The sequence below is a fragment of the Canis lupus genome, chromosome 27, assembly GCF_048164855.1.
Source record: "Canis lupus baileyi chromosome 27, mCanLup2.hap1, whole genome shotgun sequence".
Lineage (NCBI taxonomy): Eukaryota > Metazoa > Chordata > Mammalia > Carnivora > Canidae > Canis > Canis lupus.
This window is the reverse complement of record NC_132864.1, coordinates 15407091-15433668: the sequence shown is the minus strand read 5'-3', so window position 1 is coordinate 15433668 and position 26578 is coordinate 15407091. Positions and strand designations below refer to the sequence as shown.

At 46.7% G+C, this 26578-nt stretch overlaps 1 protein-coding gene across 17 annotated transcripts in view; it reads right to left on the bottom strand.

The window, feature by feature from the left end:
• CUX2 (cut like homeobox 2) overlaps positions 1–26578 on the bottom strand; it is a 282802-nt gene that overhangs the window by 72150 nt on the left and 184074 nt on the right. For 16 of the 17 annotated variants that reach the window (XM_072801903.1, XM_072801918.1, XM_072801901.1 and 13 more), the window contains one exon: positions 26031–26078. The exons of the other annotated variant lie outside the window; for it this stretch is intronic. In XM_072801903.1, coding sequence (XP_072658004.1) covers positions 26031–26078 — 48 coding nt within the window. The remainder of the gene's footprint in view (positions 1–26030; positions 26079–26578) is intronic. 17 annotated transcript variants of the gene reach the window in all.

Genomic DNA, 26578 nt, shown 5'->3' with positions numbered 1-26578 from the left:
TGATTCACCTAGGCAGACAGAAAGACAGACACTTTCCTCCCCACATCCTGATTCCCACCCCCCTGGTATTTTGGTCAAAGGCTTTGCGAGGCTTAGGAGCCCACCCAGGCTCTGACTGAGGGTGGGTCTGCTAGGAGAGGATGAGGCAGGGGAGAAAAACACTGTGCAATTTTATTCTAATATTTGTAATTATTCCCAGGCTAAAAATAAGGCACAGAGGAAAGTGTTTTCAAACGTCGGCATTAATGAACACTTTTTATCCAACATAATACAGGCCCCCCGATGCATTTGATGTCAGGCTCTCTGAGATCTCGTGAGCAGCGCCCCACGCCGAGCTGGCTTTCATGGCTTGGAAGCAGTGCAAAAATGAAATGTCCCACAAGTGCAGGCTGGCAGGCTTGCTATTAGCAAGAGTATAATCATCAATTACGTCCAATCACAAACTACTGATTTTATAATTATCAAATGAAGTTCTAACTTCTCACCTCTGCTCAGTGGCAACTAATATAATCTCTCAGTTCAAAAAGGAAGCTTTTTTTCTTTTTCCTTTTCCTCTGGAGCTCTCTCTCTCCTGGGGAAAAGAATTTCCAGGCCTCCACGTAAGACTGCATTTAAATTGCTTGTCACTCAAAACAAAGGCGAACCACTCATTTGTAATTCACCAGCCACCTGAACAGACTGCCTGTTTTCCTTTAAGCATCCATGCACTGAAGCACAAAGATCATTTTTCTATTGTTAAAATTGTATAAGCCAGGGCTTTTTTTAGCATCGAATACACAATTTCACTTCTCTTCCGAGGGCTCCCAGCATAAAAGGGACAGGAGGCTTTCTTTAGTGCCTTACAAATAAATTTCGCTTTGGGGTATTAAAAAAATCAACTATATGCTCATATAATAAGCCACAAAGCTTATTATCAAGGCCGTATAAATATATGAGGGCAGGACAGAAGTTACATTTTTTGTCCTGCCCGGGGTGTGGCCAGTGGATGAAGCCGGATGATTGAAATTCATTCTCACGGGTGCTGGAAGCATCTGTGTCCAATTTCCTCTTTTTGGGAGCTGCCGATACCACAAATGTGACTCTGTGTTGATTGGCATTTGGCCGGCAGGCTATGAAAGCAGAAACAACCCAGGGTGGGTGCCCCAATTCACCCTTACTGTTCTAGCCAAAGGCAGGCTCCAGCTGTGTGTCTGACTTGCTGGCTACCTCACCCCAGAGGGACAAGCCATGGATGACTGTCATGGAGTCCCTGCATGTAACGGACTTCTTGAGGCTCAGCCTTTGACGCCAGACTTGCTTTGCTAACAGCTTAGTTTTTCTGCCTGATTATAATCATAATACTTCCAATTTTAATCTAGAGCTTTTTATAATTTACAAAGACCTTTCACAGAAATTAGTGCATCTGAGCCTCCACACACTGCCAGGGATGGCCCTGGACAGGCAGGATGGTTGTTCGAGAGGCCCAGAGAGGCTGATACCGTGGCTCCAAGTCACACAGAAAGGGCTGAATTGGGTGTAAATGGGGTGTCTGGACTCAGAGCCAGCTGTGGGGCAGCGAATTTGGGGCTGGAATTTGTGCAACTCCCAACCTTAAGTGGGAAAGTAGCTTCCATTTTGGATAAATTAGAACAGAATCCAGTTCACCTCTAAAATGTCCCCTTCTTGCGCCTGAGTGCTACACTTCCTGACTGGGAGAGTAAAAAATGGGGTTCCTGCCAGCCCACCAGAAGTTATTCATAAGCTACAGCCGGTCTTTCTCAGCAGTAGCCGTGGGGACGAACAAAGATTTAAAATAACAGTGAAACTATTCTGTGTGATGGTGGATACGCGTTATGCCATTTGTCAAAACCCATAGAACTACAGCACGAAGAGTGACCCTAATATAAAGGATAGACTTCAGTTAATAATAATGTATCAATGCTGGTTTAGCAATTGTAACAAATGTACCACACTAATGGAAGATGTTAGAAGAAACAGGCTGGGGTGAGAGAAGTGGGAGTACCCCAGAGCTCTGTACTTTCTGCTCAAATTCTCTCTAAACCTAACTAAAACCACTCTAAAAAGGTCTAGTAATTACAAAAAAAAAAAAAGAAAGAAAGAAAGAAAGAAAGAAAGAAAGACAGTAGTATAAAGCAGTTAGTATGTGCCAGGCACTGCTGAGTGTTTAACTCATTTAATCTGTACAGGAGCTCTATGAGGTCAGTATCATTATCTTTCTGATTTTATCGGTGGGGAAAACAAGACATCAGAGAGGTGAAGTAGTTTGCCCAAAGTCACACAGCAAGTAGCAAAACTAGGATTTACACCCTGGGCTCCAGAGCCTTTGCCTTTAACTGTGAGAGTAAGGGGGTTATCACTGCGTCCTCACTCAAAGGCTGTCCCCTTCCCCAGAGGATACAGCTATGTGTGAGCATCCCAGCATGCTCACAGGTGTCACAAAGTGCATGAAACTAGGGGTAATGAACAGTGGGGTTCAGGGCCAGATGCACCCCAAAGACATATTTTCTTGGATTCTCCAGTGTTTTAAAAATATTTGAGCCATCAAAATTCATCAAGTTACACACTTAAGATTTGCGCATTTTACCGTATGTAAATTACACCTCCATAAAGTACTGTGAGCATGAAAATATGTGCATATATATTGAGCCAGCATTTAAAAACCAGAAGAGATCCAAATTGCTGGCTTCTCTCGGAAAAATCAGAGGATCTGGCTACCCTAGGCCCACGTTTCCACTGACAACCATCTCCAGGAGCCAACTAGCTGTTTCCTGTTGAGAAAGGCTGGGGCTCTGCAATTCACCCCAGCCTCCTGTGCTCCTGTAGTACAGGTGTGGGCCTATCTGGGCCACCAAGAGCACCAGCGTTTTCTCTCTGTCCTACACAGACACCCCTTTCCCCTTGCTTTGTCTTCACCAGATTCCTCTTAAGTTCTATCAGCTTCCTATCTCCTCCCTGCCCACTTCAAATGGTCATTTTGCAGTTCTGAGAAAAAACCGGAGTGAGGAGCAGTGTGTCCCATACTGGTCCTACTTCGCTTCCAGGCAGCCCCATGTAGCCAGTAAACTGCCTTTCCAAACTGCAACAAGATCTTTGTGTGAGCCTTCCACGGAATATGTACAGAATGGTTAGGCCCTCCCACTCAAGTCCACCAGGGCTCAAAGAAAAGAGGCCATCTAGAGCTTCTGGATGATTCTACCCTCCTGGTGGTGAGTAACTCGTAGGCCAAGTTGAGAAGGACCTAGCAGGGATTGGCATTCTGTATGTTCTGGTGGGAGTGGGGAAATCAAGTGGGCCCTGGAGAGAGACGGGTGAGTTCACAAGTGAGGGGGAGAGAAGAGCAAGGTGGTGCAAGCAGCAGAGGCTTAATAAAAGCCTGTGGCTTCGGGCACCTGCGTGGCTCAGTGGTTGAGCCTCTGCCTTTGGCTCAGGTCGTGATCCCAGGGTCCTAGGATTGAGTCCCCCATCGGGCTCCCCACAGGGAGCCTATTTCTCCCTCTGCCTATGTCTCTGCCTCTCTCTCTGTGTCTCTCATAAATAAAATCTTTTAAAAAAACTCCTCAAAACCCCCCAAAAAACAAAGCCTGTGGCTCCAAGGAAGGGCCAGAGAGCACACAGGCTTGGGAGGCAAGGTGGAGTGACTGGGGTCTGAAGCCTGCATTCCTGGTGGGGTGACTCTGAGGAAGTCACTGAGCTCTGAGAGTCTCAGCCTTCATAACTGTACAATGGGTAGAGTGATATGAAGAGCTGCTGGGGAATCTAATCAATCAAAGAAGTAAAGCAGTTGGCTTTACTTGTGCTGGCCTAGCTAGTTAGTGAATGTGCATGGGGTGGATGAATGAACATCCTTTCTTGACCTCTCTGTCCCTTTCTCTACCTAGAGACCAGCTTGGGTGTGGAGACATCAACAGTTAAAAGATACACTTTGTTCACGCTTAATACAGAATGAAGACGGCCAACTCAGAGATAGTTCTTGGGATTTCCAGGCAAAGGGTTCCAATGGTGTTAGAAGTTGGCACTTTCCATAGGGAATGTGGGAGGTGGAAGCTCCTGGAACATGAAGGCTGGAGCCAAATTGCCGGTGCAGGCAGGGGGTCAGGGATGCCAAGAACCACCCCAACCTGCCCCTCTGAAACACAACCAGTATCCTCTGAAATGCAGAGCAGTCCGGGGGTCAGTGCACAGCCTCAAACGACAGTTGCTGCCTCCTGGGCTGGCTTGATGACCCTGACCTGGCCCCTGAGCTCCCACTGCCCCATGCTCAATCAACCATGTACCATGGCATCCTTGCCCCTGGAGGGAGGACTACAGGGATCCCAGGTGGCTGCAAAAGGGGAGACTGTGGAAGTTCTCCAAAATGCCAGCTCAGAAGAGCAGAGTTAAAAGAACATGTATGCCCTTTATGGAGAAACGGCCACCCAAATGTCACGAAGCGCCACCCTGCCCAGGCTTTTAAATATAGCAGTGTCCTTTCTGGATGTCTTGAGGAGTGTGACTTGAGACAGGCCCACGAGAGCCTCAGCTGGACACTCAGGGCACCACTCTGTCTGCTGCCCCATTTGTGCAGCTGGGGCCACAATGTAACTTCCAGTCGTGGTTCTCAGCTGCCACTCAGCTTCATGAAATAGGCTGATTCCATTCCCAGTCCCTCTCACTTCTTTGTGGCTCTGGGCAGCTGAGCCTTTGTTTCCACATCTCAGGGGTATGGTAAGGGTTGCAGGTGAAACGCATTAAAATTGCTTAGCTCACAGGCTGGCAAACAGACAATGCTTAGTAGATGTTGATTCTACTGCTATTAATTATTATGATCTTCAGTGTGTCATATTATGACACTATGCACTATGCGGAGATAAGCCCCAGCCCCGGCTGATGGGTCCTAGAGTAAGAGAGACAGAAAAGGAAAAGGAAAAGGGCAGAAAGCAAGCAGCATTTTGGAGAGAGTCAAGGAGGGAGTGGTTTGTGCTGTCGGGCACTGCTGAGAGGAGGGCTTCAAGGAGGAAGCACTGGCTCACAAAGGTAGAGCAGGCCGAGCAGGTCACTGATCTCCAGAGAAGGGAGAAGTGTTGTGTGCCAAGGTGGGAGGTGAGAAACAGCCTAGCCTGGTGTAATCAGATACTCACTGCCCTTCCCTCCAAGTGTGAAGTTGCAAACAGAGGGTCCGTGGTCCAAATCCCCTCACATACCTGGTTTTGTTCAGGTTTAAAAACAGTTCATTCTTAGGCGACATTTAAAAATCAGGATATTTTTACATAAAATTTGAGATTTCTAGCTTGTCTGGAAAAACTAGAAAATGCAGCCACAGTAGGCTTACACTTCTGAACAGCGAGACCATAAAACACCGCCCCCACGAAAGAATAGCGACTACTTATTGAGTACTTAAAGTGTGCCAGACGCTGTTCTTAGTGCTTTACACACATACCCACAAAGTCTAAAAATCCTCCTAAAAGCCATATAGGGCAGGTGCAGTGATGTGCTAGCAAAGGTTTAACAACCAGTTATCTGCTAGGGAAAAAAAAAAAAAGGCCCTGCTTTGTAGTGTTTGCCAATTTCTGTGGCATAAATATTCCCACCATGGCAGATTTCAAGCTACTTTACTGACCAAAGGAGTGCACTGTATGATGAGCCTCTCCAACACATCAGTGGTAGGTGAAGTTATTGTCCCTAGATGAGGAAACAGAGGCACACAGAGGACAAGAGACTGGCCCAAGGTCACACAGCTAGGAGAGTGGGCAGAGCAGGGATTTGGAGAAAGGCAACCTGACTTCCAAGTTGGTGCTTTCATTCTCCATTACTCACCACAAGACCAGACCTCTCCAGTCTGCTCGAGCTGGGCACAGGCCACTCCTTAGGTGGCACACAGAGCCCAGGCTTGCCTCATTCTCCACTCCTGTCACCTTAGCTGTGCCTGCATTGCTCATCCAGCTCACCTGCAGGGCCCCTGCGTCCCTGCTTATCTCCCTGCTTTGGGGTGTGAAATGGCACCCTGCTCCCAGCTTCTCCCCCTACTCTACTGGGAACATCATCAGGTACCTGGACACAAACAGAAGGCACCTGGGGTGGTGGATGACCAGCTTCTTTTCCTCTATCCCAACCCCGGCCCCTAGCACAAAATGCCAGTGCAAACCTTTTAGTTCAAATGCTCTCTCCATTGTTTCGCTCATTCTCTTTGCCAGGAGCACTAACAACATCAATTTAATGGAAGCAATTTTTCTGTTCCCCTCTTTGCCTCCCACTACCCCATATGACAAAACTTCGAAACATCATGATTCATAGGGGGAAAAATAGAAAAACAGTTCACCTTAGGTTAAAAATGCGAAAGTTGCTGTAATCCCCTGTACTCTGTTGGGAGAAGGTGCTTCCATTTATCAGGGGAAGGGGGCTCAGATGGGGAACCCCATCTTCTTTGCTGTTTTCTCAAAGACAGGCAGCCCTTGCAAAGCCCCCAACAACTCTCATCCTCCCAGCTGAGAGCCCAGGATGGCAGCAAATGAGGAAAAGGCTTATGTTTGGTGGGAAACGTGGAAATAATCAAGTGAGAGTAGATTCATGTAAATAATTTAATTACCTTGCACAGCTATGAAATCTCTTGGTTTCCGCTTCCATTATTAATGATGAATGTTAACTATCAGAGGACATTGGCTGAGGTTTCCTGACATACTGGGGGAAGGGCTTTAGGTGTCCCCAGGCAGTCATACCAGGCTTGTCACTGATCAAACTGGTCCCAGCCTCCAGCTGGCCCCTACCCCCATCCTGGGATTGACTGGGAGGTACCTTATGTACCTTGTGATGGAAGCACCCAGGACCACGTATGAACATGCTTATAAAAAACATAGAACCTGAATGTGATCAAGTCTCTAGTCCAACTGCCCATGCACAGCAAACACAGGGGAAAGAGGAGCAAATTAGATCACACCATGAAGACACAATCAGAAAAATCTCAGCTGGAGGTGAGGGGACTTCTCAAGGTCCCACAGCTAGTGGTTCAGCTGGGATGTGAATCCAAGCCCTGAGCACAGCACTCTCCTGAGACCATAGGAAGGGCTAGGACAAGTGAGCTGGGCTTCCCAGAGGGTGGAACAGGGAATCAGAAGAGCCCAGAAGAGAGAAGGGCACTTCTGCTACAAGGGGCAAGGTCCCTCATCCTGTTCTTTCTCTAGGCCAGTCTCAAATTCAAACCCCTGAGATAATGAGGATCGCTGGCCTTGCTTGAGACCAGTGTTGGACACTGGTGCAATGAATTGTGATCAGGGAAGGTCTTCAGGAAAAATGGTCCAGTGACTTCCACATGTGAGTAGCCAGAGAAAGGTGGGGGATGGAAAGCAGAAGAATTGTGACCAACTTGTCCCACTTTGCCTGAGGCTTTCTCGGTTTTAGCCTAAAAAGCTTTGCATCTCAAGACCGTCCCAGCTTTACAACCCCATAGTTCTGCATTCTAGACCAACCAGGACAGTTGGGTTGCCATCCTTAGGAGGCACATCAACCAATCCCAATGTGTGGGCCCGTTAGGAGTCCTGATGCGGACCAAAACAAAATTTAAAACATGGAGGGGCCAAACAGGGACACTGAAGCACTGCCTGGATATTAGGAGATAGTGAGACTACTGTTAAGAAACAAGTAACCAGGGATCCCTGGGTGGTGCAGGGGTTTGGCGCCTGCCTTTGGCACAGGTTGCGATCCTGGAGCCTCGGGATCGAATCCCACGTCGGGCTCCCAGTGCATGGAGCCTGCTTCTCCCTCTGCCTATGTCTCTGCCTCTCTCTCTCTCTCTCTGTGTGTGACTATCATAAATAACTAAAAAAATTTAAAAAAAGAAACAAGTAACCATGTGTGGTAGGCATGTTAACTAGACTTAATCGTGGTGCTCACTTAGCAAGAGAGGCACATAGCACACCTGAAACTAATACAAAGCTGTATGTCAATTACGTCTCAATTAAACAAAAAGAAAACTCAACAAACTCTAAGTATCTGCAGGAACTGGACTGACTCCAGTACGTGAAGGGGTAAGAGGAGAGAGAGGTAGGCAGTGGGGAGCATAAATGGATGGAACTGCTAAGGGGGTGGAAGAGGCCCGATGGCCGGCTTGCTGGTCTATGATCTTTCTTCTTTCCCGGAGATGGGCCACAGCCACTGTTCTGTACTAAGGCATCTTCCTTCCCACAACTAACTGCATGGGGGGCTGACACTGGTCTCAAGGTAGGTTAATGACCATCATCCCTGGAGTCTGAATTTGAGACTGGTTGATTTTGATTTGTCTGGGTTGTTAGCTTCAGTGACTGTGAGGTGAAGCCAGACGCTCAGATGGCTGTTATGGGGGCCACCTTCTATCTATCATGTGTGAGAAAGTTGGCCTAGGGAGAGGGCAGGATGAGGGCTCTCACCCCTTGCAGAAAGAAGTACCCTGCTCACTTCTGGGCTCTTCTGGTTCCTCATTCACCTTCTGGGAAGTCCAGGTGCATTTTCTCTGTGCACCTCCTATGGTCTCAGGAAGAGTGCTTGGTTTCAAATCCCAGCTCCACCACTAGCTGAGGAACTTTGGGCAAGTCACCTCAATTTGGTGAGGCTCAGTTTCTTCAGTAAAATGGGGGAGAATGCCAATTCTTCCTTCATGGGACTGCTATGAGGATTAAATGGCACAACTGTGTATCTGACGTACGTATCTGATGCCCTATAAATATCATCACAGCTAACCCAGTAATAAATTCTTTTTTGTGGAGGCTAGCTTGAGTGGATGTTTATTTTTTGCAATCCAAGGTTTTCTCTTAAAATGGGCCTCCACTGACACCTCCCACTCCAAGGCTTGGGTGGGGCTGGGATTCTCCTTCCTTTCCCTCCCTCACGAAGGCCTGGGACAGAACCTAGACTGAGACAGAACACAGGCGGAGGTATTGGATTGCTCCTGATGGCCCAGGAAGTTCCGGTGTTGCCATTCCCCCACCCCACTCATTACAAAAAGCAACAGGCGAGGCAAACAGATGGCAGAGATGGCTTTTTTCCTCTCCTCCTAAATAACAAGGTGAAAAAAAAAAGGAAAGGAGATGAACAGATTTCTACCATCTAGATCAAAGAGAAATGGCCATTTTCACGGGTAAGCTTCACTTAGATACTGTCCCTGTGCCCAGGCATGTGATCTCCTGGGGTGGGACTGGGAAGGGTCTGGCTTGCTATTGCCTATCGATGTATCATTAATTTCTTTTTGTTTCCTCCTATGGTGTACATCCGACTCAAGGTGAGAGAACGCAACTGGGCTGCGACTTCTCAGATTGATAGATTGCATTTCTGTGCTGGGTCCGTTTCATGCTTGGTGACTTTGCAGCAAAGCAATTATCACTGTGGAATGCATAATGGCCTAATTAATAACTAATGTCAGGTTGGCCTGTGAGCCATGATTATACCTTGGCAAGCTAACTTTTTTTTTTGTTTAAACATTCCAAGAGAAAAATATTATTATAATTGACTGGTTAAATTGTCAAAGTGTCCCTACCTCGTGGACACGGGGTACAGTAGGAAGCACATAAAGCCTGGAATAAAGAGAGGTGTTCTGCTGCCAACTGGCTAAGTAACCTTGCTCAGCATCTCAGTATCTCTGCACTTGAGTGTCTGCACCTGTAAATAGAGCCACTTTTCTGGAACTGAATGGGATACTTCTGTGTATATATATTTTATATATACGGTATATTCCCCAACGAATGGAACACAGTAGATGCTTAATGAATAATGGTTAAAGGACTTTGGAGCCAGACTGCCTGGGTGCAATCCTGTTTCTGCCCCTATGAGCTGTGTGACCTTACCTAACTTTTCTGTGCTTCATTCATCTCATTTGTAAAATTTTGAAAATAACATCTGCCATAAGGTGGTCATAGGAATAATGAACTGGTATCTGTAAAGTGCTTAGAATGCTGCCTGGAACATGAAAACCACCATAGCCATGTTTGCCAATATTACTATATGTCAACATTTATGTAATACATATTTATGCAGCACCCATTGTGTGTCAGGCTCTGTGTGGGACCTAGGAACACTACTGTCTACAAAGTGCTCCCTCTTTCCTTTGGTTAAGTGGGAGGGACAAGCATTATTTGAATAATTAGACAAATATATAATTGTAAACTATGCTAAATATTGTGAAGGATGTCATGAGTTTATCTAACAGGGGAGCTTGATTAAATTTGGGAGGTCCCAGAACCCCTCTTGAGAAAGTGACATTTGAACAGCAATCTGAAAGACGTGTAGGCATTAGGTTAGTGGTTCTCAGCAATTGTGACCTTCAAGGGACGCTGTCTGGAGACATTTTTGGCTGTCCAGCTGAGGAGAGAGGTAATTCTGGCATCTAGTGGGTGGAGGCCAGGGATGCTACTCAATATCCTACAATGCACTGGAGGGCACTCACAACACAGAATTGTCTGGTCTAAAATGTCAAATGTGCTGAGGTTGAAAATCCCTGCATTAAGGTGACAAAATCAGTGGAGAGAGCATCAAGCAGAGGGAAGAGGAGGTGCAAAGGCTCTGAGGTGGGGAGAGCATATGTTCAAGAAAGTGCATAAAGGATGCAAAGAGAGAAGGCTGGGCAGAAGGCCTCATTGGTCAGAGGTCTGGATTTCATTTCAGGTTCCAGTGGAAGTAACTAGAGAATTTTAAGTAGAGAGGCATGCCATGTCTGCCTTCTGAAGAGCTCACCTGGGCTGCTGGCAGAGAGCACTGGATAAATTAATTTGGAAAACAATGGGGCTGGATTCTGTGCTACCTAATTTTCAGGAGAGGCAGAGATGTCAAAAATCCCATCCCTGCCCATTGAAAGAGCCTCGTCCAGAGGGGATGGCAAAAAGGCCCAAGGGACACAGGTGAAGACAGGGACCTGGAGGACCAGGAAGTCTCACAGTCAAGGTCACATTTGGGTGGAGCCCTGAAGGACAAGTAGGGATTTGCTGGGAGCTTATGGAGGAAAAGCATTCTGGGAGAAGGGAACAGAATGTGCAAAGGCTCAGAAACTCCGTACAATAGGTCTCTGTCCAAGATAACTTGGAGTCAAGCTGTCTGGAGATGGGGATGAACACAATGACCTTTCTTTGTCTTGGATTCTGGAAAGTTTTTGCTGTTTTTAGAAGGCAATGTGTTTCTTTGGCAATTATTTGTTATTTATCTTTGTAATTATTACAGGAAAGAAAATTAAAGCAGAGAGAGATTTTAAAAATCTTTTTAAGACTCAAAGATGCTAGGCAAGTGCAGATCAGGATTTGAATCCAGGTCTCACACAATTAAGTAGAACATAAAATAAATAAAATCTTGTGGGCATTTCTCTTGAACCAATGTCTGTCAGGCTGCAGCCTCCAAGTGTTTGGCTTCTTGGAGATTCTGTCCCGGTCTCACTTCAGGGCATAGGGTTAAGAGCTGGGCCTGCCACCCCTTAGGGCCCAAAGTAGGGTCTCTCAGGCAAATAAATGGAAGCTCCTGGGATGTTCACTTAATCTCCTAGCTGTTTGGTCTTCATGCTTCAGTTTGCTCATCTCTACAATAGGCACAACCCCCCCCCCCCCCCCCATATCCCAGAAGGTTGCAGCAATGATGTTAAAGGCCAACACTTACAGAGGATCTAGAAGAATGCCTGGCATATACTGAGCACATAGGAGGGTTTGGGTGTGGCTATTACTATTAGTAATAGTATTAGTAATAGTATCCTCAGAGCATGCAGTGTGAGGAACCTGCTGGTTCAGCATCTGCCCTTTCTTAACCTAGTTTTTGGTTTGACTCAAGAGGAAAAACGATGGTGATAACAGGGACCGTTCCTTGAACGCCTACTATGTGCTAGGTATAATCTTATGGAATTCTCCAACAATAACCCTATTAGGGAGGGACAATATTATCCTTGTTTTCCAGATGGAGATGAGGCTCAGTGAGGGCAGGTAACCTGCTCAAGGTTACACAGCTGCTGAGAGGCAGGGTGTCCAAACCCACTGGGATTGCTTTCCCGAAACCAGCTATGCCTCTGCCTCTTCTACTGGTGGTGCCATGCCCTGTTGCCCTCTGGAGCCTGAGACCCAGGCCCTGTGTCCCCCTGTACTACATCAAGTCTGGGCCCCACTTCCAAGCTCTTCACACTAGCCTTGTCTTTGTCATCCTCTGATCCCGCCACAGGCCAGGTCACCATTATTGCTGTATGTCTCAAATGCTCCAGCTTTTGACTCGAGTCAACCTTCTCCACCCCACATACCTCAAGAGGAGTCTTTCCAGAGAAGGCTTCTGGTGCTGCTGTCCTCATACACCAAAAGAGACTCTGGGCACTTCCTCTGCTCATGAGACTAAGCGCAGGCTTAGCCTGGCACTCAGGGCTCCTCTGTTGTAACCGAATGTCTTTCCTAGCCTCATTCTCTCCTCTAATCCCCATGGATTGTAGCTCCAGGGAGGTTTAGGGCACTGCTCACTAAACAGCCACTGAGGAATAATTATTCTTCATTTTAAGCTTTCTGTGTGCTATACAGTTAGCTAAGCACTCCACACCCACGACCATCATTTAATCCTCATGACAAACCTATACTGTAGTCACCAATTTATTGATGAGGAAACTAAAGCCTGGAACAAGGGGAAGTGACAGGCTTGAGATAACGTCTCCAGTGATCAAACTGGGGCTCGAACCTGGGTCTGCCTGGTGCTGAGGCCTGTGCCTTACCACCACACCTCATTCCCTTCTCTGTGTTCTACGCTATTCATCTTCCTAACCTGAGTGCAACTTCACCTCCTCTGGGCAGTCTTCCCTATTGCCTGCCTACAACATAATCACTTTCTCCATGGCAGATAGGACAGTTTCCTCACTTTTGCTTTCTTTTCTAGTGGACTGTCAGTGTGGGCTCCTGAGAGGTGGCGAGGCCTTCTTGTTGGACAGAGTTCATTTCTTCCATTAGCCAGCCCAGCCCAGAGCAGGATACATAGTAGGAGCTTCATAACACCTGCCAAATTGTTAAAATCCTTCTTTGCTCTTGGCTTTGCTGCCTCCACCCTGGATTTGGCAGACCCTTGAATTCCATTTCTTATTCATCTGTCCAAAATGTACCAGTCCTACTGTGTACAAAGCTCTGTGTTCTGGGCTCCATCCTGTTCCCCAACAGCTAATGAGAGAGGTGCTTCATGAAGCATGTAGTCCACAGAGCAGCAGACAAGGTTATGCATTCACATAATCCTGAGTTTTTCTCCCCTTCTTGAGCACACAATGTTAAACTATATTTTCAATCTCCTTTGAAATTGGACATGGCCTTGTAGTTGAGTTCTGGTCAAGGGAATGTGGGCAAAAATGATGTGGCCAATTCCAGGTATGGACCTTAAGAACCTCCCAAGAGATCCACCATGTTTTCTTCCCCCCCTGTATCAACCAAATGAAGGGACACAGTGGAGGACAGAGCCAGAGGACAGGACATGCCTGGGTTCCTGAATGACTGCAGTGAACAGTCTCCTCCTCCATCAACCAGCACTAGATTGAGATGTGAGAAGTAAACTCCAGCTGTGTTCAAAATTGCTACAGGAATGAGCCTACTAGGACTCATGCTGACACACATGGGTTCAAATCCCAGCTCTTCTCATTGGTGGTTAGGTAATCTTGATGTCTCAACCTTTCTGAGTCTCAGTTTCCACCTTATAAAAGAAACAAAATCATCTCTATTTTAGAATTCCCTAGAATATGCCACAACATCTCAGATGTCAGACAACCAGCCTTGAGTGTGGCACCCAGAAAATGCTCAAGAAATGGCAATATCCTCCTGCCCTCTGGCTCCACCTCTGCCTCTCAGGGCAAGGTCTCTGCTTGGTCCTGAGACACAGGATTGGGCTAATCTTAATCTTTGCTGGTCCCCACTAATATTTGGTTTTATGTATTTTAATTAAGTGTTATTATTTTGTGTTTGTGTTGGGAATAATTTTATTATAGAGAGTTTTTAAACCTCAGGGAAGAAATAAATATAAGACCTTCGTCTGCTGCAGTATGGGCTCCAGGGCCAGGAGGAAGGAGAAACTTTAGGAAGTGGCCTTTGGGGGGTGAGGAGGCAATGGGTACCAGAGGATGAGCCTGGCTCAAGATGATGGTGTGCTTGGCAGGGTGGATCTGGGCATGGACAGAGCCCAGGGCATAGATAAGGCCTGGGGCCTCAGGATACCTCTCTCTCTGGCTTTTAGCTCCTGTAAGTCTCACTTCCCTCTCACCTCGGGGCATTTGCACATACTGTTCCTTTTACCTAGAATGTCATTCTGCCCTTCCTAGGATTTTAGCCAAATTCTAATGTTCCTACTCTTGCTTCAGTGCATTGGTCATTTTCTCCTGGAAGCCCTCCCTGACATCCCAGGATGCTCTCATAGATGCATGAAACTCCTGGTCACGGTCCCTGTTGCAGATGGTAATTATACTATATTTACTTGCTGTGTGAATGTATGTCTGTCTTTCCCCAGAAGGTCACCTCTGGGAGAGAAGAGACTGTCTTATTTGCACCTGTGCCTAGAACAGTGCCTGGCACACAGAAGGTGTTCTTGCAAATATATGCTGAGTAAATGAATGAATAAATCAATTCAATCTCTTCTACTCCATGTACACCTAAAAGCAGGGATCAGCAAACTTCTCCAGTAAAGGGCCAGATGGTAAATATTTTTGGTTTTGCAGGCCATACAGGTTCTGTTGCAACTACTGAACTCTGCTGTTAGGATAGGAAAGCAGCCATAGATGACACATAAATGAATGAGCATGGCTGTGTTCTTATAAAACTTTATGTATACAAACAGGCTTTGGCCCATTGTTTGCTGATCTTTGTTCTAAAGATCCCTCTTTGCCCTGTGTAACTCTGGTCTTACTTGGTACAAGGATTACTTTGGGTGGTATGGTGGGGGCTGACCTGTAGCAGCTTGCAAAGGCCAATTGTTAAATTTTCAGGAATTTTGCAAGCTGGCTGTTAAACACAGCCATTATTAAAAATTAAATCAAATGAACCTATAATTATAATAAATAATTTATATTAAAAATGAATGGATGAATCTTAAGGACATTATGCTGAATGAAATTAGCCAGCCACATAGAGACAACAACTATATGATTCCACTTATATGAATTACTCAGAGAAGCCAAAGGGAAACTCAGAAGTGGTTGCCAGGGGTGGGGAAGGGAGAATTCTTGTTTAATGGGTACAGAGTTTTAGTTTGGGAAGATGAAAAAAGTTCTGGAAATGGATGGTGGTGATGGTTGTTGCACAACAGTGTCACTGAACTTACACTTAAAAATGGTTAAGATGGTAAATTGTAAATTGTGTATTTTACCACAAAATTAAAAAAATAAAAGGAAATACATATTCAGCATTCATTACTTCCTAATTATTAGATTACATTTCACTACTCTCTGTGCTTTGAGCTTACTCACATCTATTATGTCTGTATGGTGAAATGCCATGTGCATCTCTTCCCAACTCCATGCTGGAAGAATTTATACCATGGAAAGTGGGAGATGATACAAATCAGTCCTTACCCCCTCACCTGTTGTTCAGCATTGGCCAGCATGCCGCTGGTTATTCCTTGTGTCTGTCTCCTCCACTAGATGGTGAGCTTCTTGGGCAGAGCTCCTCAAACATTTAAAATCACCAGCAGAAGCTTTAAAATCCTGATGCCCAAACCTCATGCCAGACCAAGAATGCCAGCCACTCTGGGGTGAGACCAGATATTGGCGTGTGTGTGTGTTTTTTTAAGATTTTATTTATCCATTCATGAGAGACACAGACTGAGAGAAGCAGGGACACAGGCAGAGGGAGAAGCAGGCTCCTTGCAGGGAGCCCAATGTGGGACTCAATCCTGGGACCCCAGGACCACACCCTGGGCCGAAGGCAGGTGCCAAACTGCTGAGCCACCCAGGGATCCCCTTGGTGTTTTTGTTTTTGTTTTTTAAGTCCTCAGGAGATTCCTCTGGGCAGCCAGGGTTGAAAGCCAGTGGGCTGGTCTAAGGTTGAACATCTCAAATTTCAACATGCCGAAAAATCACAAGAGAATCTTGTTCAACTAGAGATTCTGATTCAGGAGATTTTTTTTTTTTTTTTTTTTTTTGATTCAGGAGATCTAAAGGAGGCGGGGGAGGCTGAGAATGCCTTTCTACTAAACTTCCAGGTTATGTGGACACTGCTGGCTGGCCAATGGACCACACTTTCAGTAGCACAGCCTTAGAATTAGAAGGAAGGATGCTGCCGATCAGAAAGGTTTCCTTTCTGCTTAGTGACCATGTGGCAGTCTATCTGTCTTTCCCTCCTACCTGCTCCCATCAACACAGTGGGAGTTATAAGAACCACTTTACAGAGCAGGAGACTGTGGCTGGTGAGGTGGTCTGCTCAAGGTCACACAGCCAAGGAGCAGTGGTGGGGCTTGGACCTGGTTTCTTAAGACCCCAAATCCAGTGCCTTTGCCTAGCTGCCTGACTGAGGCCATTCTGGGTATGGGGGTTGGTTGGACCTGAAACTGCATCCAGGCCTTTCCTTTTTCTGGCTGTATGACCGCAGTTGGGTTTCTTACCCTCTCTGGGCCTCAGGGAGAGGTTGGCTGTGATACTGCATGCTTGCAGGCTTCTTGAGGAGCTCACCTCATGGAGGACACCCACATCCAAGAAGGTTCTTTCTCCAGGTCCTAAACTTAAGGATGACACTTCAGGGGCCCTGCCCTGGCAACAACCGTAGGGGGTCATGCAATTCAGCCCTCTTGGCTGTATCAGAGGGAAGGCAAGAGTGGGACCATTCTGGGTGCAACTGCATTTTGCCTTGGCAGCATTCAGCACGTCCATAATTAGTTAATGTGCTGCTGAAAGATTTCAGAATCAGAATCAGAATCATTCCCACAATCATGATCAGTGCTTAGCCTCTGACATGGCTCCCAGCCTTCTTTGCACTAATTGTTGCTTTTCTGTCTATAACTCATTTGATCCTCACACTTTCCTTATAAGGTAGGAGCTATTATGAGTCCCATTTATAGATGAAGAAACCAAGGCCCACAGAAAGAAAAATAACTTGTCCCAGTTATTAGGTCACACAATTAGTAAGTAGTACAGCAGGGATTTGAACCCAGGCTGTCTGGCTCCAGAACTGCTCCTAACCACTGTACTATACTGCCCTTCAAATAATTTATGCGCAAGAGGCAAATGTGCCATGTTCCCAGATGTACTCTGAGCTCCCAAGGGACAAAGGCCCTGTCTCTTGTTCCCTGCTGTGCCCCTAGGGCCCCAAACAGGGTCTGCCCATAGTAGAGACTCAAGAAATTAGTTTCTGAATGAGGGAACGAGTAGGTTGGTTTAATCTCTCCCATCCCACATCCTGGCCACATGGAAGTCAATCATAGCCATGATTGTCAGTGGCACTAAGGAACGTATGTCTATTTGTCTTTCCACTAGGCTATGAGTGCCATGAAGACACGAACAGAATCTGGGGTGCTCACTGCCATATCCCTAGAGACTGGCACACGCCCTCGTAAGCAGCAGGTGCTAAATAAATGTCTGCTGTAGAGTGAAGGTCTCAGTGGAACTGATAAGGGAACAGGGATGTGCATATATGTTCTAGGGGAGCTGGCTGGAGAGCAACAACATGACGGTCCTGCCTCTGGGAGGTTTACCCAACATTAAGCTCTTTATCTGCATAAATCCTCCTAGCCTCCCTGGAAGCGAGGACTATTACCATCCCTATTTTATAGCCAGGGAAACTGAGGTTCACCGAAAACCCTGCCAAAGGACAGAGCTGGGATTTGAACCCAGGTCTGTGCAACTCTTGGCTTATATCATTTCTACTCCCCCAAGGGCGCCTGATAACTAAGTAATTTGTGTTCACCTTCTCACTGTCAGCGCTTGGCACAGTTCCTGGCACACAGCAGGTGCTCAACTAGTTTTTGAACATGAATGAATACTGATGCTCACCACCTCAGCTCCAGCATGAGGTGGTGAACATCTTGTATCATCCTTGGCCCATAATAGATGCTCAGCAAACATCTACTGGATGGATGCATGAGTGACAGTGTGAATGGCCACACATCCCATGCTGGCATTGTGGGCTAGCTGTTGCAGTAGCTTCGGTTTTGCTCCCTGCCACCCCCAGGCAGACGTGAGTGCTAAGAGACACTTGGCTGACAGCGCCATAAGATGGATGTGCACCCAGCGGCCTCACCTCCCCACCGACTGGCCCTGCATGGCCTTCCATAATGCAGTCCATTAAAAGGCTTGTAAATTTTCATACACGAAGCCTACCATGGCGTCAGCATAGACTAATTGTTGTTAAATGTGCAAGAATGTTACCGCCACGCCGCTGGAGCGATCACTCTTCCCAGCCCGGCCCAGACGCCGACCCATTCCTCTGCAGGCGGAAAGCTTACAACGTTCGCACAAGGCCAAAAAGCAATTCGTGTCAAAAAGATCAATAATATAAAAATAAAGCATGAGAATTCTAGTTAAAGGGAATGTCATATAAATATGTGGTTCACGTCCATGATTCCAAGATTAAAAAAAATCAATCAATATCGTTCTTTAGATGATGTTATTTCTAATGAGAAATACCCGGAACAACTGCAAATAACTGCTTAACTGGGGGGAAAAAAGCATTAATAATTTACTTTATAAGGCATATGATACCGAATGAAAGAGGATCGCTGCTGGTTCTTAATTTGGTTGTAATGCAGCATGACAGGTTCAATGACGCTTTGGTGGGTTCTTAGTATTAAATTCAGAAAGATGTTCAGCTCGTTCTAAGTTTTACCCCAAGCTGGGCAGAGTAAAGCCAAAGGGGCAAGCCTCCTTACGGGGGGAGCCGAGGAGACCTGCACCATCAAGGTTATTAAGTCATCAAAGAGGAGAGAGTAAGGAATGCATATGCACATGTGCTAGCCGGAGGCAGTGGGAGGGAAAGAAGTCCTTCTCGTTTTATCTTGCAAGTGACACCCTGTTTACTGGGCAATCAGTATGTGCCAAGTTCTGGGCTGGATGTGCAGGCCTGGGTTTGAATCCCAGCTCCCTTTATGGGTCGGGCTTCCCTGGTGGGTACTACCTGAAAAAGCTCAGTGAGGTCACATCTGAAAGGCATGCATCTAGCTGAGCGATGAGGTCCTCCCCAGCCCAAACCACCTGCAAGTCTCCAAGTCTAGACCTCAATCTAGAATCTACATCTTCAGTGCTTCCTGCACCCCCAGGCCTCTTTTCAGTCCTTCAAACTGAGGTTTGCATCTTCCACCCTCTGCCCTGTTGGTGAAGAGCTGTGTGAGTTTAGGCAAGCAGCTAATCTCTCTGAGTCCCAATTGCTCACCTGTAGGCGGGAACAATACTGGCAGCACCTCTCTCACTGTGCTGCTCAGAGGTAGTGATGCGTGTGAGGCTTTGCTAAAGGCTCAATAAACTTTGCTGGCTGCTGAGCTTCAGTGACCTCACCTGAGAAATGGGTGAGATCAGAAGCCTACTCATGAGGCTTGTCGGAAGATAAACGTGATAAGCCAAGTCTCAGCTCATCTACTTGGAATGCTGACATATGTTCAAGGAACACACCTATGTGCTGGGCTTTGGTTTCTGGGGCTTTTCAAGTACCGACTCAATTAACTGTCACATCAATCAACCTCATAAGATTGGATGCTATTATTATCTCCACTTAAAAAACAAGAAAACTGAGGCCCAGAGAGGTTAAGTGACTTGCCCAGGGTCACAGCCAGGAATTAGAGAGCTAGGATGCAAACCAGTGCCAACCTGACTCCAGAGTCCACGCTTGCCCCCAGTGCTTGTCTTTTCCAGGGAGTTCTGCTGGTCAGTAAAGCCATTTCTTCCTGGTCTTACTGGCTGGACAGGACTACACACACCTAATGTCAGTTACAAAGCCTCACTTACAAAGGATGGTCAAGCCAGTGCTGGGAGCTTCTGAGAAAGGGTAGTTTGGGGAGCAACAGAATTATGAGAAAGATAGCTGGAAGAGTAAATAATGTAAAGGCAAAAAAGGGGGGGCCTTTAATTAAATTTTAGCTCAAAGAGAAGAACAGGAGTCCTGTGGGTACATGCAGAATAAGAGGTGAGCACAGGGACCAAATCACAACATGGCATGCAGGACAGGCTGCAGGACTGTGGCCCGGGCAGGAATAGATATGTCTGTCTCAGGTGATCTGGGCCATGAGGAAACCCTCTGTGTCTGTCTCAGGCAGCTCAGCTGCAGGAACACAGACTGACCTCCTCAGAATCTTGTCCTGGGTTAGGAACTCCTTCCCTACCCATGACTGCCTGGGAAGGAAACAGGGATACTCAGTATTTGGGGCTGGAACAGATGGTATAGAAGCCAATGAGGACTTCAGGTTTTGGGTACTGAATGGAGGTGGTGAGCAGGGGCTCAGATAAAGGGTTCAAGGGGTACAGTCTCCTCCTCTTAATCATCTCTGAAAGGCCAGGCACACCCTACCCCATGCCATCTGATTAGCAGTTGGAGGGATCCTATTGAAACCTGAGTCTGACCTGGTCTGCTCTAAATTTTCCTACGGCTTCCACCTAATTTGGAGTCACAGCCCATGTCCTTGAAGCAGCTGGAAGGCCTGAATGATCTGGCACCTGTGAAGATGACTTATGCTAAGTGTCATGCTGGAGGAGTGTAAGGGCTGTGCTGTGAAAGGTGGCAGGGGTGGGGAAATTGGTCAGGGAGGACTTCCTTATCCCCTGAGGATCTGACACTCAAAATGAGGCAAAGAGAACAGCAAATGCAAACACTCTGAGGCAAGGACAAGTGAGGCTGTCTGCTGGCTGAGGAGAGAGGCAGGGCAGGATCCAGATAGTGGTGGGGCCCCCTGGCCTGGGGGGTCTTCCCTAAGGGCTTTCATCATCCCACCACCCTCCTGGACCTGCATCCAAGCCTCCTCACTTCTCTCCCACCCCAGGTACGGACCTGGACACTGGATAGGTGTTGGCTATGTCCTCTGTGAGCTCTGGTTTCCTCATATGTAAAAGGGGGTAATCATAGAACTCTCCTTAATAGAGGTATTATGGAAAACACAGGACATAACCATTAGGAAGTGTGCAGCATATAGTAGATGTGAAAGAAAAATCACTTTGAAGACTTCTCTAACAAAGGCATGGCCCACCTTTAGTGCCAAGTCTGGCTGCTTACTGACAACAATGGGCAATGAGGCTTAGTGTCACCCAGACCAGGAGGTGGCACTGTGGACATCTATTGCTGTGTAATCAGTTGCCCCAAAATGGAGTGGCCCAAAGCAATTACTTCTTATTATCTCTCATGCTTCTGTGGGTTGACGGGGCTCAGCCAGGCAGTTCTCTTGTCATTTCTTAGGCAGTCACAGCCAGGTGGCAGCTATGACTGCAGTCACCTGATGGCTTGACTGGGCTGGATGGCCAGTATGGCTCCTTGACTTGTGCCTGGTGCCTTGGTGCTCCCAGCCCCTCTCCTTCATATGGAGTCTCATCCTCCAGGACCCATCCATACAGGTTGGGCTTCTCACAGCAGGGTGGTCTCAGGGTACTCACACTTCTTACATGAAGGTTGCACTGGAAGAGGCAGGAGACAGAACCGCCAGTCTGTTGAAGGCCTTCATCTGGTACTGGCAGAGGGTCACTTCTACCACATTCTACTGGTTGGAGTGGACACTGGCCCAGATTCAAAGAATGGAGACACAAGCTCCATTTCTTGATGGGGGAATGCCAGACACAATGCAGTTATGCAGGGGATGAGAGGTATTGTGTGGCCACAGTGGGGATGGGTGTGATTGTGACACTTAGCAAAGCAGCAAAAGCTCTGGGAGCAACCAAGAGGCCTCCTATGAGCTCTTGACATGAGTGGACATTATTTCAATCACAGGGACTAGACTCCTAGTTACATTCCTTAAGGGCACGGATGGTGTCACCATCCTTGGACCTTCCATAGCTTTTACCTGGAGCCTGGCACATAGTAGATGCTCCACAAGTATTTGTTAAGTGGCCCTGCAAGGCACCAAGTAGAAAGGAGGCCTTTCTGGGGCTGGCACAAATACTTGACCTCCCCCACATCAAGAAGCATCTAGTAGACTACCAGGTTGTGACCTTCACTATGTCCAGCAACTAGAACACCACCTGGTATGCGGTAGGGCTTCTGTAAAAGTTTGTTGATTGAATAAGTGATTGCAGGGATTCAACAGATGATGAATATGTCTCTCATAAGGGGCACCTTGGTCTCCTCTCTAAGCTCCTATAAGGGAGTCATGCCGCACAAACTCCCTTGAACCCTGAGAGGACAGAGAAAGACCATCTTGGCTCCATGCCACCAAAGACAGCTACCATGATGAAAACAAATGACTGGCCAGCCACTTGATAGATGATCTCACTGAACCTCATGCTATGACGAAACAGTGGCTCAGAGACATGAAGTCACCTGCCAAAGTCACATAAGCCTGTCAGTGTTTGGGTGGGACTCAGACCCTAGGTGTCAGACCCTGGGTGGTCAGAGAAGGCATCAGCCCCTTTGGTTTCCAAACTGCAGTGTATTCAGCCAAAGGGTTTTCCATCATGCAGGCCACATCCTCTTCCTGGTGGAAGAAGAAGGAAGCAGAGAGAAAAAAAATATTCTTGCCATGGCCCTGCTGTCTTGTCTTCGTGACTGGGCCAGTACACACACTCCTTAGAAAAGTTTCACCTCTGGTTTAGCATCATAAAACTTTTAATTTAGATGTTTTCATCTCTCTCTCCAAGTAAAAATAAGTTTAAAATAATGACTGTAATAAATGAAGGTAATTAATTGTAGTTTGTTCCTTTACTGTCTAGTCAGCTTAATTTTACCTTTTCAACTAATAATGAGAAAATAATTTTTGTGCTCGGAGGGTTAATGATATGTAACTGCGAGAGCTGCTAATTGCATGTTGCAATCCATCCATCAACAACCCCATCTGTGCGACTTGATTATGTTTGCTAAATTATTGCTTTGAATTATCTTTCATAAAGCAACTTTTGTAATTAGCGGGGCTTTCGTCTTGCTCTTTTCTCTGTGCGCAAGGATATTCAAACTTTGGCCATTTCAAGCTGTCTCCATTAAGCCACCTTCTCTGGTTGTCTTTGTTTCCCTGAGCAGGGGGAATCAAGACTGTCCTTTAAGCAATCAAGGCAGAGAGAAAAACCTTCCTTGATTCACAGCAGGGCAAATTCACTTCCTCTCCACACCCCTCCCACCAGGACAGACTCGAGCGCGTGCATGCACGCGTGCGTGTGCATGTGCGTGCGCGCGCGTGCACACACACAGACACACACACACAAGAAGAGAAACAAAAAAAAGGCCCACCCATATATAGAATGAGAAGATAAAAAGGATGCCCAGATTCTTTATATACCAGAGCTGGTGGAGTGAAATTAAGGAATGAACTTGAACGTGTTATATTTCAACAAGAGGCCCACACTGGGGAAGAAGGAATGACGGGTACGATATTCAGCCCTGGCGTTTTATGGGCTACTTTATGTGACTTAAGACGGTGTTTGCCTCAGGGAATATTCCTGGGAGGTGATTAATGCCCACTTGGGAATCTTCAGCTCTGAGCCCGAGCCTGGTGGATTGCGAGAGGGAAGTGGCATAAAGGATGAACCCTCATTAAAAAAATTAAAATGAAAATCAAATTTGGATTATAAACGGCTTGTGCGTGAGCAGTTTGTTCTGGATGAAGAAGATGCTTTTTATTAACACCTTTCTTTGGTAGCGTTTCTCCCCGGAGGCACAGGGAGGGACATGGCGGCCTCGATGGATTAGTCAATAGATCATGAAGAAAGCAGGGGTTTCAGGAATAAAACTCCAGACAAATGTAGTGTTTTTGGTACATTAAAGGGATGATGGAAAGCCCCCTTAAGAAAACTGACGAAGTTCTTTGGAGATCCTCAGCTATTAAAACACTGTGAATTCGACATGCCACATGGATTTGGAAATGAAAATTTAGCTTCGTCTTCCCTTTCCGACCCACTAAAACTTTCTCTCCCTTGGTGAGTTACTGAGTACCCCCTGTGTGCCAGACACTGTGTCAACTGCCTCCACCCTTAGTTCTTTGAATCCTTACTGTTAACTTCATTTGCCAGAGAAGGAAAGCTGCATGCAGCTTAGAGAGGTTAAGGAACCTCTCCCCAGCCACCCAGCTAGGCAGGCAGCAGGGCTGAGACTCAGGCCATGTCTTAGTCTGATGTGCACGTGCTTTTTGCACACTGCACTGGGATATTCTCTGGATCATCACTCAAATGTAATGTTGAACTCTTTCTCCTATTGAAAAAATGATGTAAGTCACACCTGTTCCCTTCAGGGATAGAAAGCCCCCTTCTTTTGGAGAAAAGCCTTGAACATCTACTTAGGAAAGAGGCAGATTCCAGCCCAAGCATAGCAGAGGCCAAATAAACCTGTACTGGAGGAGACTGATAACAGGAATAATAAAATAACTAGGACTTATAAGGCAACATTCTAAGCACTCTATGGGTATGACTTTGTTCTTCCTCAGTCACGATTCTATGAAGGTTTACTTATTACTCAGTTTTATAAATAAGGAGGTAAAGGCATAGAGAGGTTAAGGAACTTGCCTAAGATCAAACAGTGAGGAACTGGCAGAGGCAGGATTCAAACCCAGGTTGGCTCCAGAGTCCGTTCTTTAACACTTGGAAGCTCTCTGTGTGCCAGGCACTAGGTTAAACTCCTTCCTTGCATTATTTCTCAGTCCTTAAAACAACACAAAAAGACCAGGAGGGTCTTTCTTCCCTTAAACAGATAGGGAAACTGAGGCTCTAAGTTGCTAAGACAAGCCCAGTCCATATTGTCCAAGCAAGGAAACAGCTGAGAAAGTGACGCTCGGCGTCTGTCTTTGGGCTGGGCAGAGGGATCAGCTGCCTGAGAGGGCTTGTATACTGAGAACCCCTCATGGGACCATTGTGCAGATGGGAGCCTCTTTTTTTAAAACCACAAAGCCATGACAACAAATTCCCAACATTATTGGTCTTTCTGGTTTGTTTCCTGGCCACCCACCCCTCCACTACCCCTTTCAGTTCAGGCACCTCACAACCAAATGAATCAATACCGGATGGCCCTATAAATAAATAAGCACATCAGTCAACTCAGTAATAAAATGAAGGGATGAAAAATATGGAAATCAGTGACATTTGTGTAAATCCAGTTATTGCTTATGTTAATATTGCCTCATGCGCTTACGCGGTTCCAAAGAGACAGATTTAAAGTAATGTGGCGCTTGGCGGACAACAGACGTAAAATGCATCTCCACCAGAGTGTTCGGAGAAGGGCCAATCCCTCCAAGGTCCTGCCCGAATCCAGGGGAGACAGAGAAGAGCCTCCCCACCCCCAGAAGATGGAACATTTGACAAAAGTCTTCCCCTTCCACCACCCTGCCTCAGCGGACCTCCATTCTCTTCCTAGCCTGCCTCCCTTGCCAGCAGGACCAGTGGACATTATCAGAATCCTGGTCATAAAGTCAAGCCAAGAGGAGAAATGGGAGAGGTACAGCCCCATGACAGGGCTCCAGGAAGGCAAGAGAAACAACTGGCTGGAGACAGCTCAGCTGCTGCCCAAGGACACAGGGCCTGATGGGTTTTCAGGAAAGAACATGAACAGTGTCAATTTTATACTCAGATGGTGGGACAGTAAATTTTAGGATGGGCTGGTAAGTGGCCTTATCTGCAAGATTGCCTTAGAGAATCAAAGCAGAGCAGAAGGCCTGGGAGAGCAAAGGTCACCAAGTTCAAACCTCTTAATTTTAAAAATGGGAAACCAAGCCTGTAGGTAAGGTGGTTTGTTCAAAGTCACAGATACGTATATAGCAAAGCTGGTGTATGGGCTGGACAGAGTCTAGGGAGAGGGAGATTTTTTTGGGATCAGACACTGGAATCCCATCAAATAGAACAGAGAACCCATCCTCATCACATCACTATTGTGATGATCTGGAAAAAATAGGGTAGAGTTTGCAATGGGGATAGGTAGGTTTCTCCCAAGCTTCTAGAGGCTGCTAACCCCCTCTGGCAACTCCAGGTGGGATAGGAGAGAGAACCAGGGAATGTTTTTGTGACATGCCAGGGCCTTGGGTCTTACCTCAGCTTGGAAGCTTTTTAATACAGGAGCCACCATCTCTCTGATTTCCTGAAAAAGAGATCAGCGAAGAGTTCACCCAGTGCCAGGTGGGATGCACCTGTTGTCCCCCCAGCTAGCTTTTCCCAAATGTGTCCCATGGGACGGGTGCTCCATGGGATTTCACTAGGGTTTCTCCTATATACACCTACACATAGACACACACACACACACACACACACACACACACACACACGATGCCAGCCTAATAAGCCTGGGAAATAAAGTCCAACATCAAGTGTCTTCCCTGCAGGACTTTTTGGAGCCTTTACTATAATGCACTTTGGGGATTTCTGGAAGAGGGAGGAAGGAAAGAGTGTTTCCCAAATAGATCTGATCACGGAATACTCTTTTAGGCAAAGTACTCAAGCAACTGGTGGTGCATTATGTGACCCTTGCTGAAGAGGTGCCTTGACTCTCCACACAGCACCAGTCACCAAAGTCCCTTCATGAAAACCTTCTGTCCTTCAACCATTTGCTCAGGGATGACTCCTTCAGGTGGCCACCTCTGT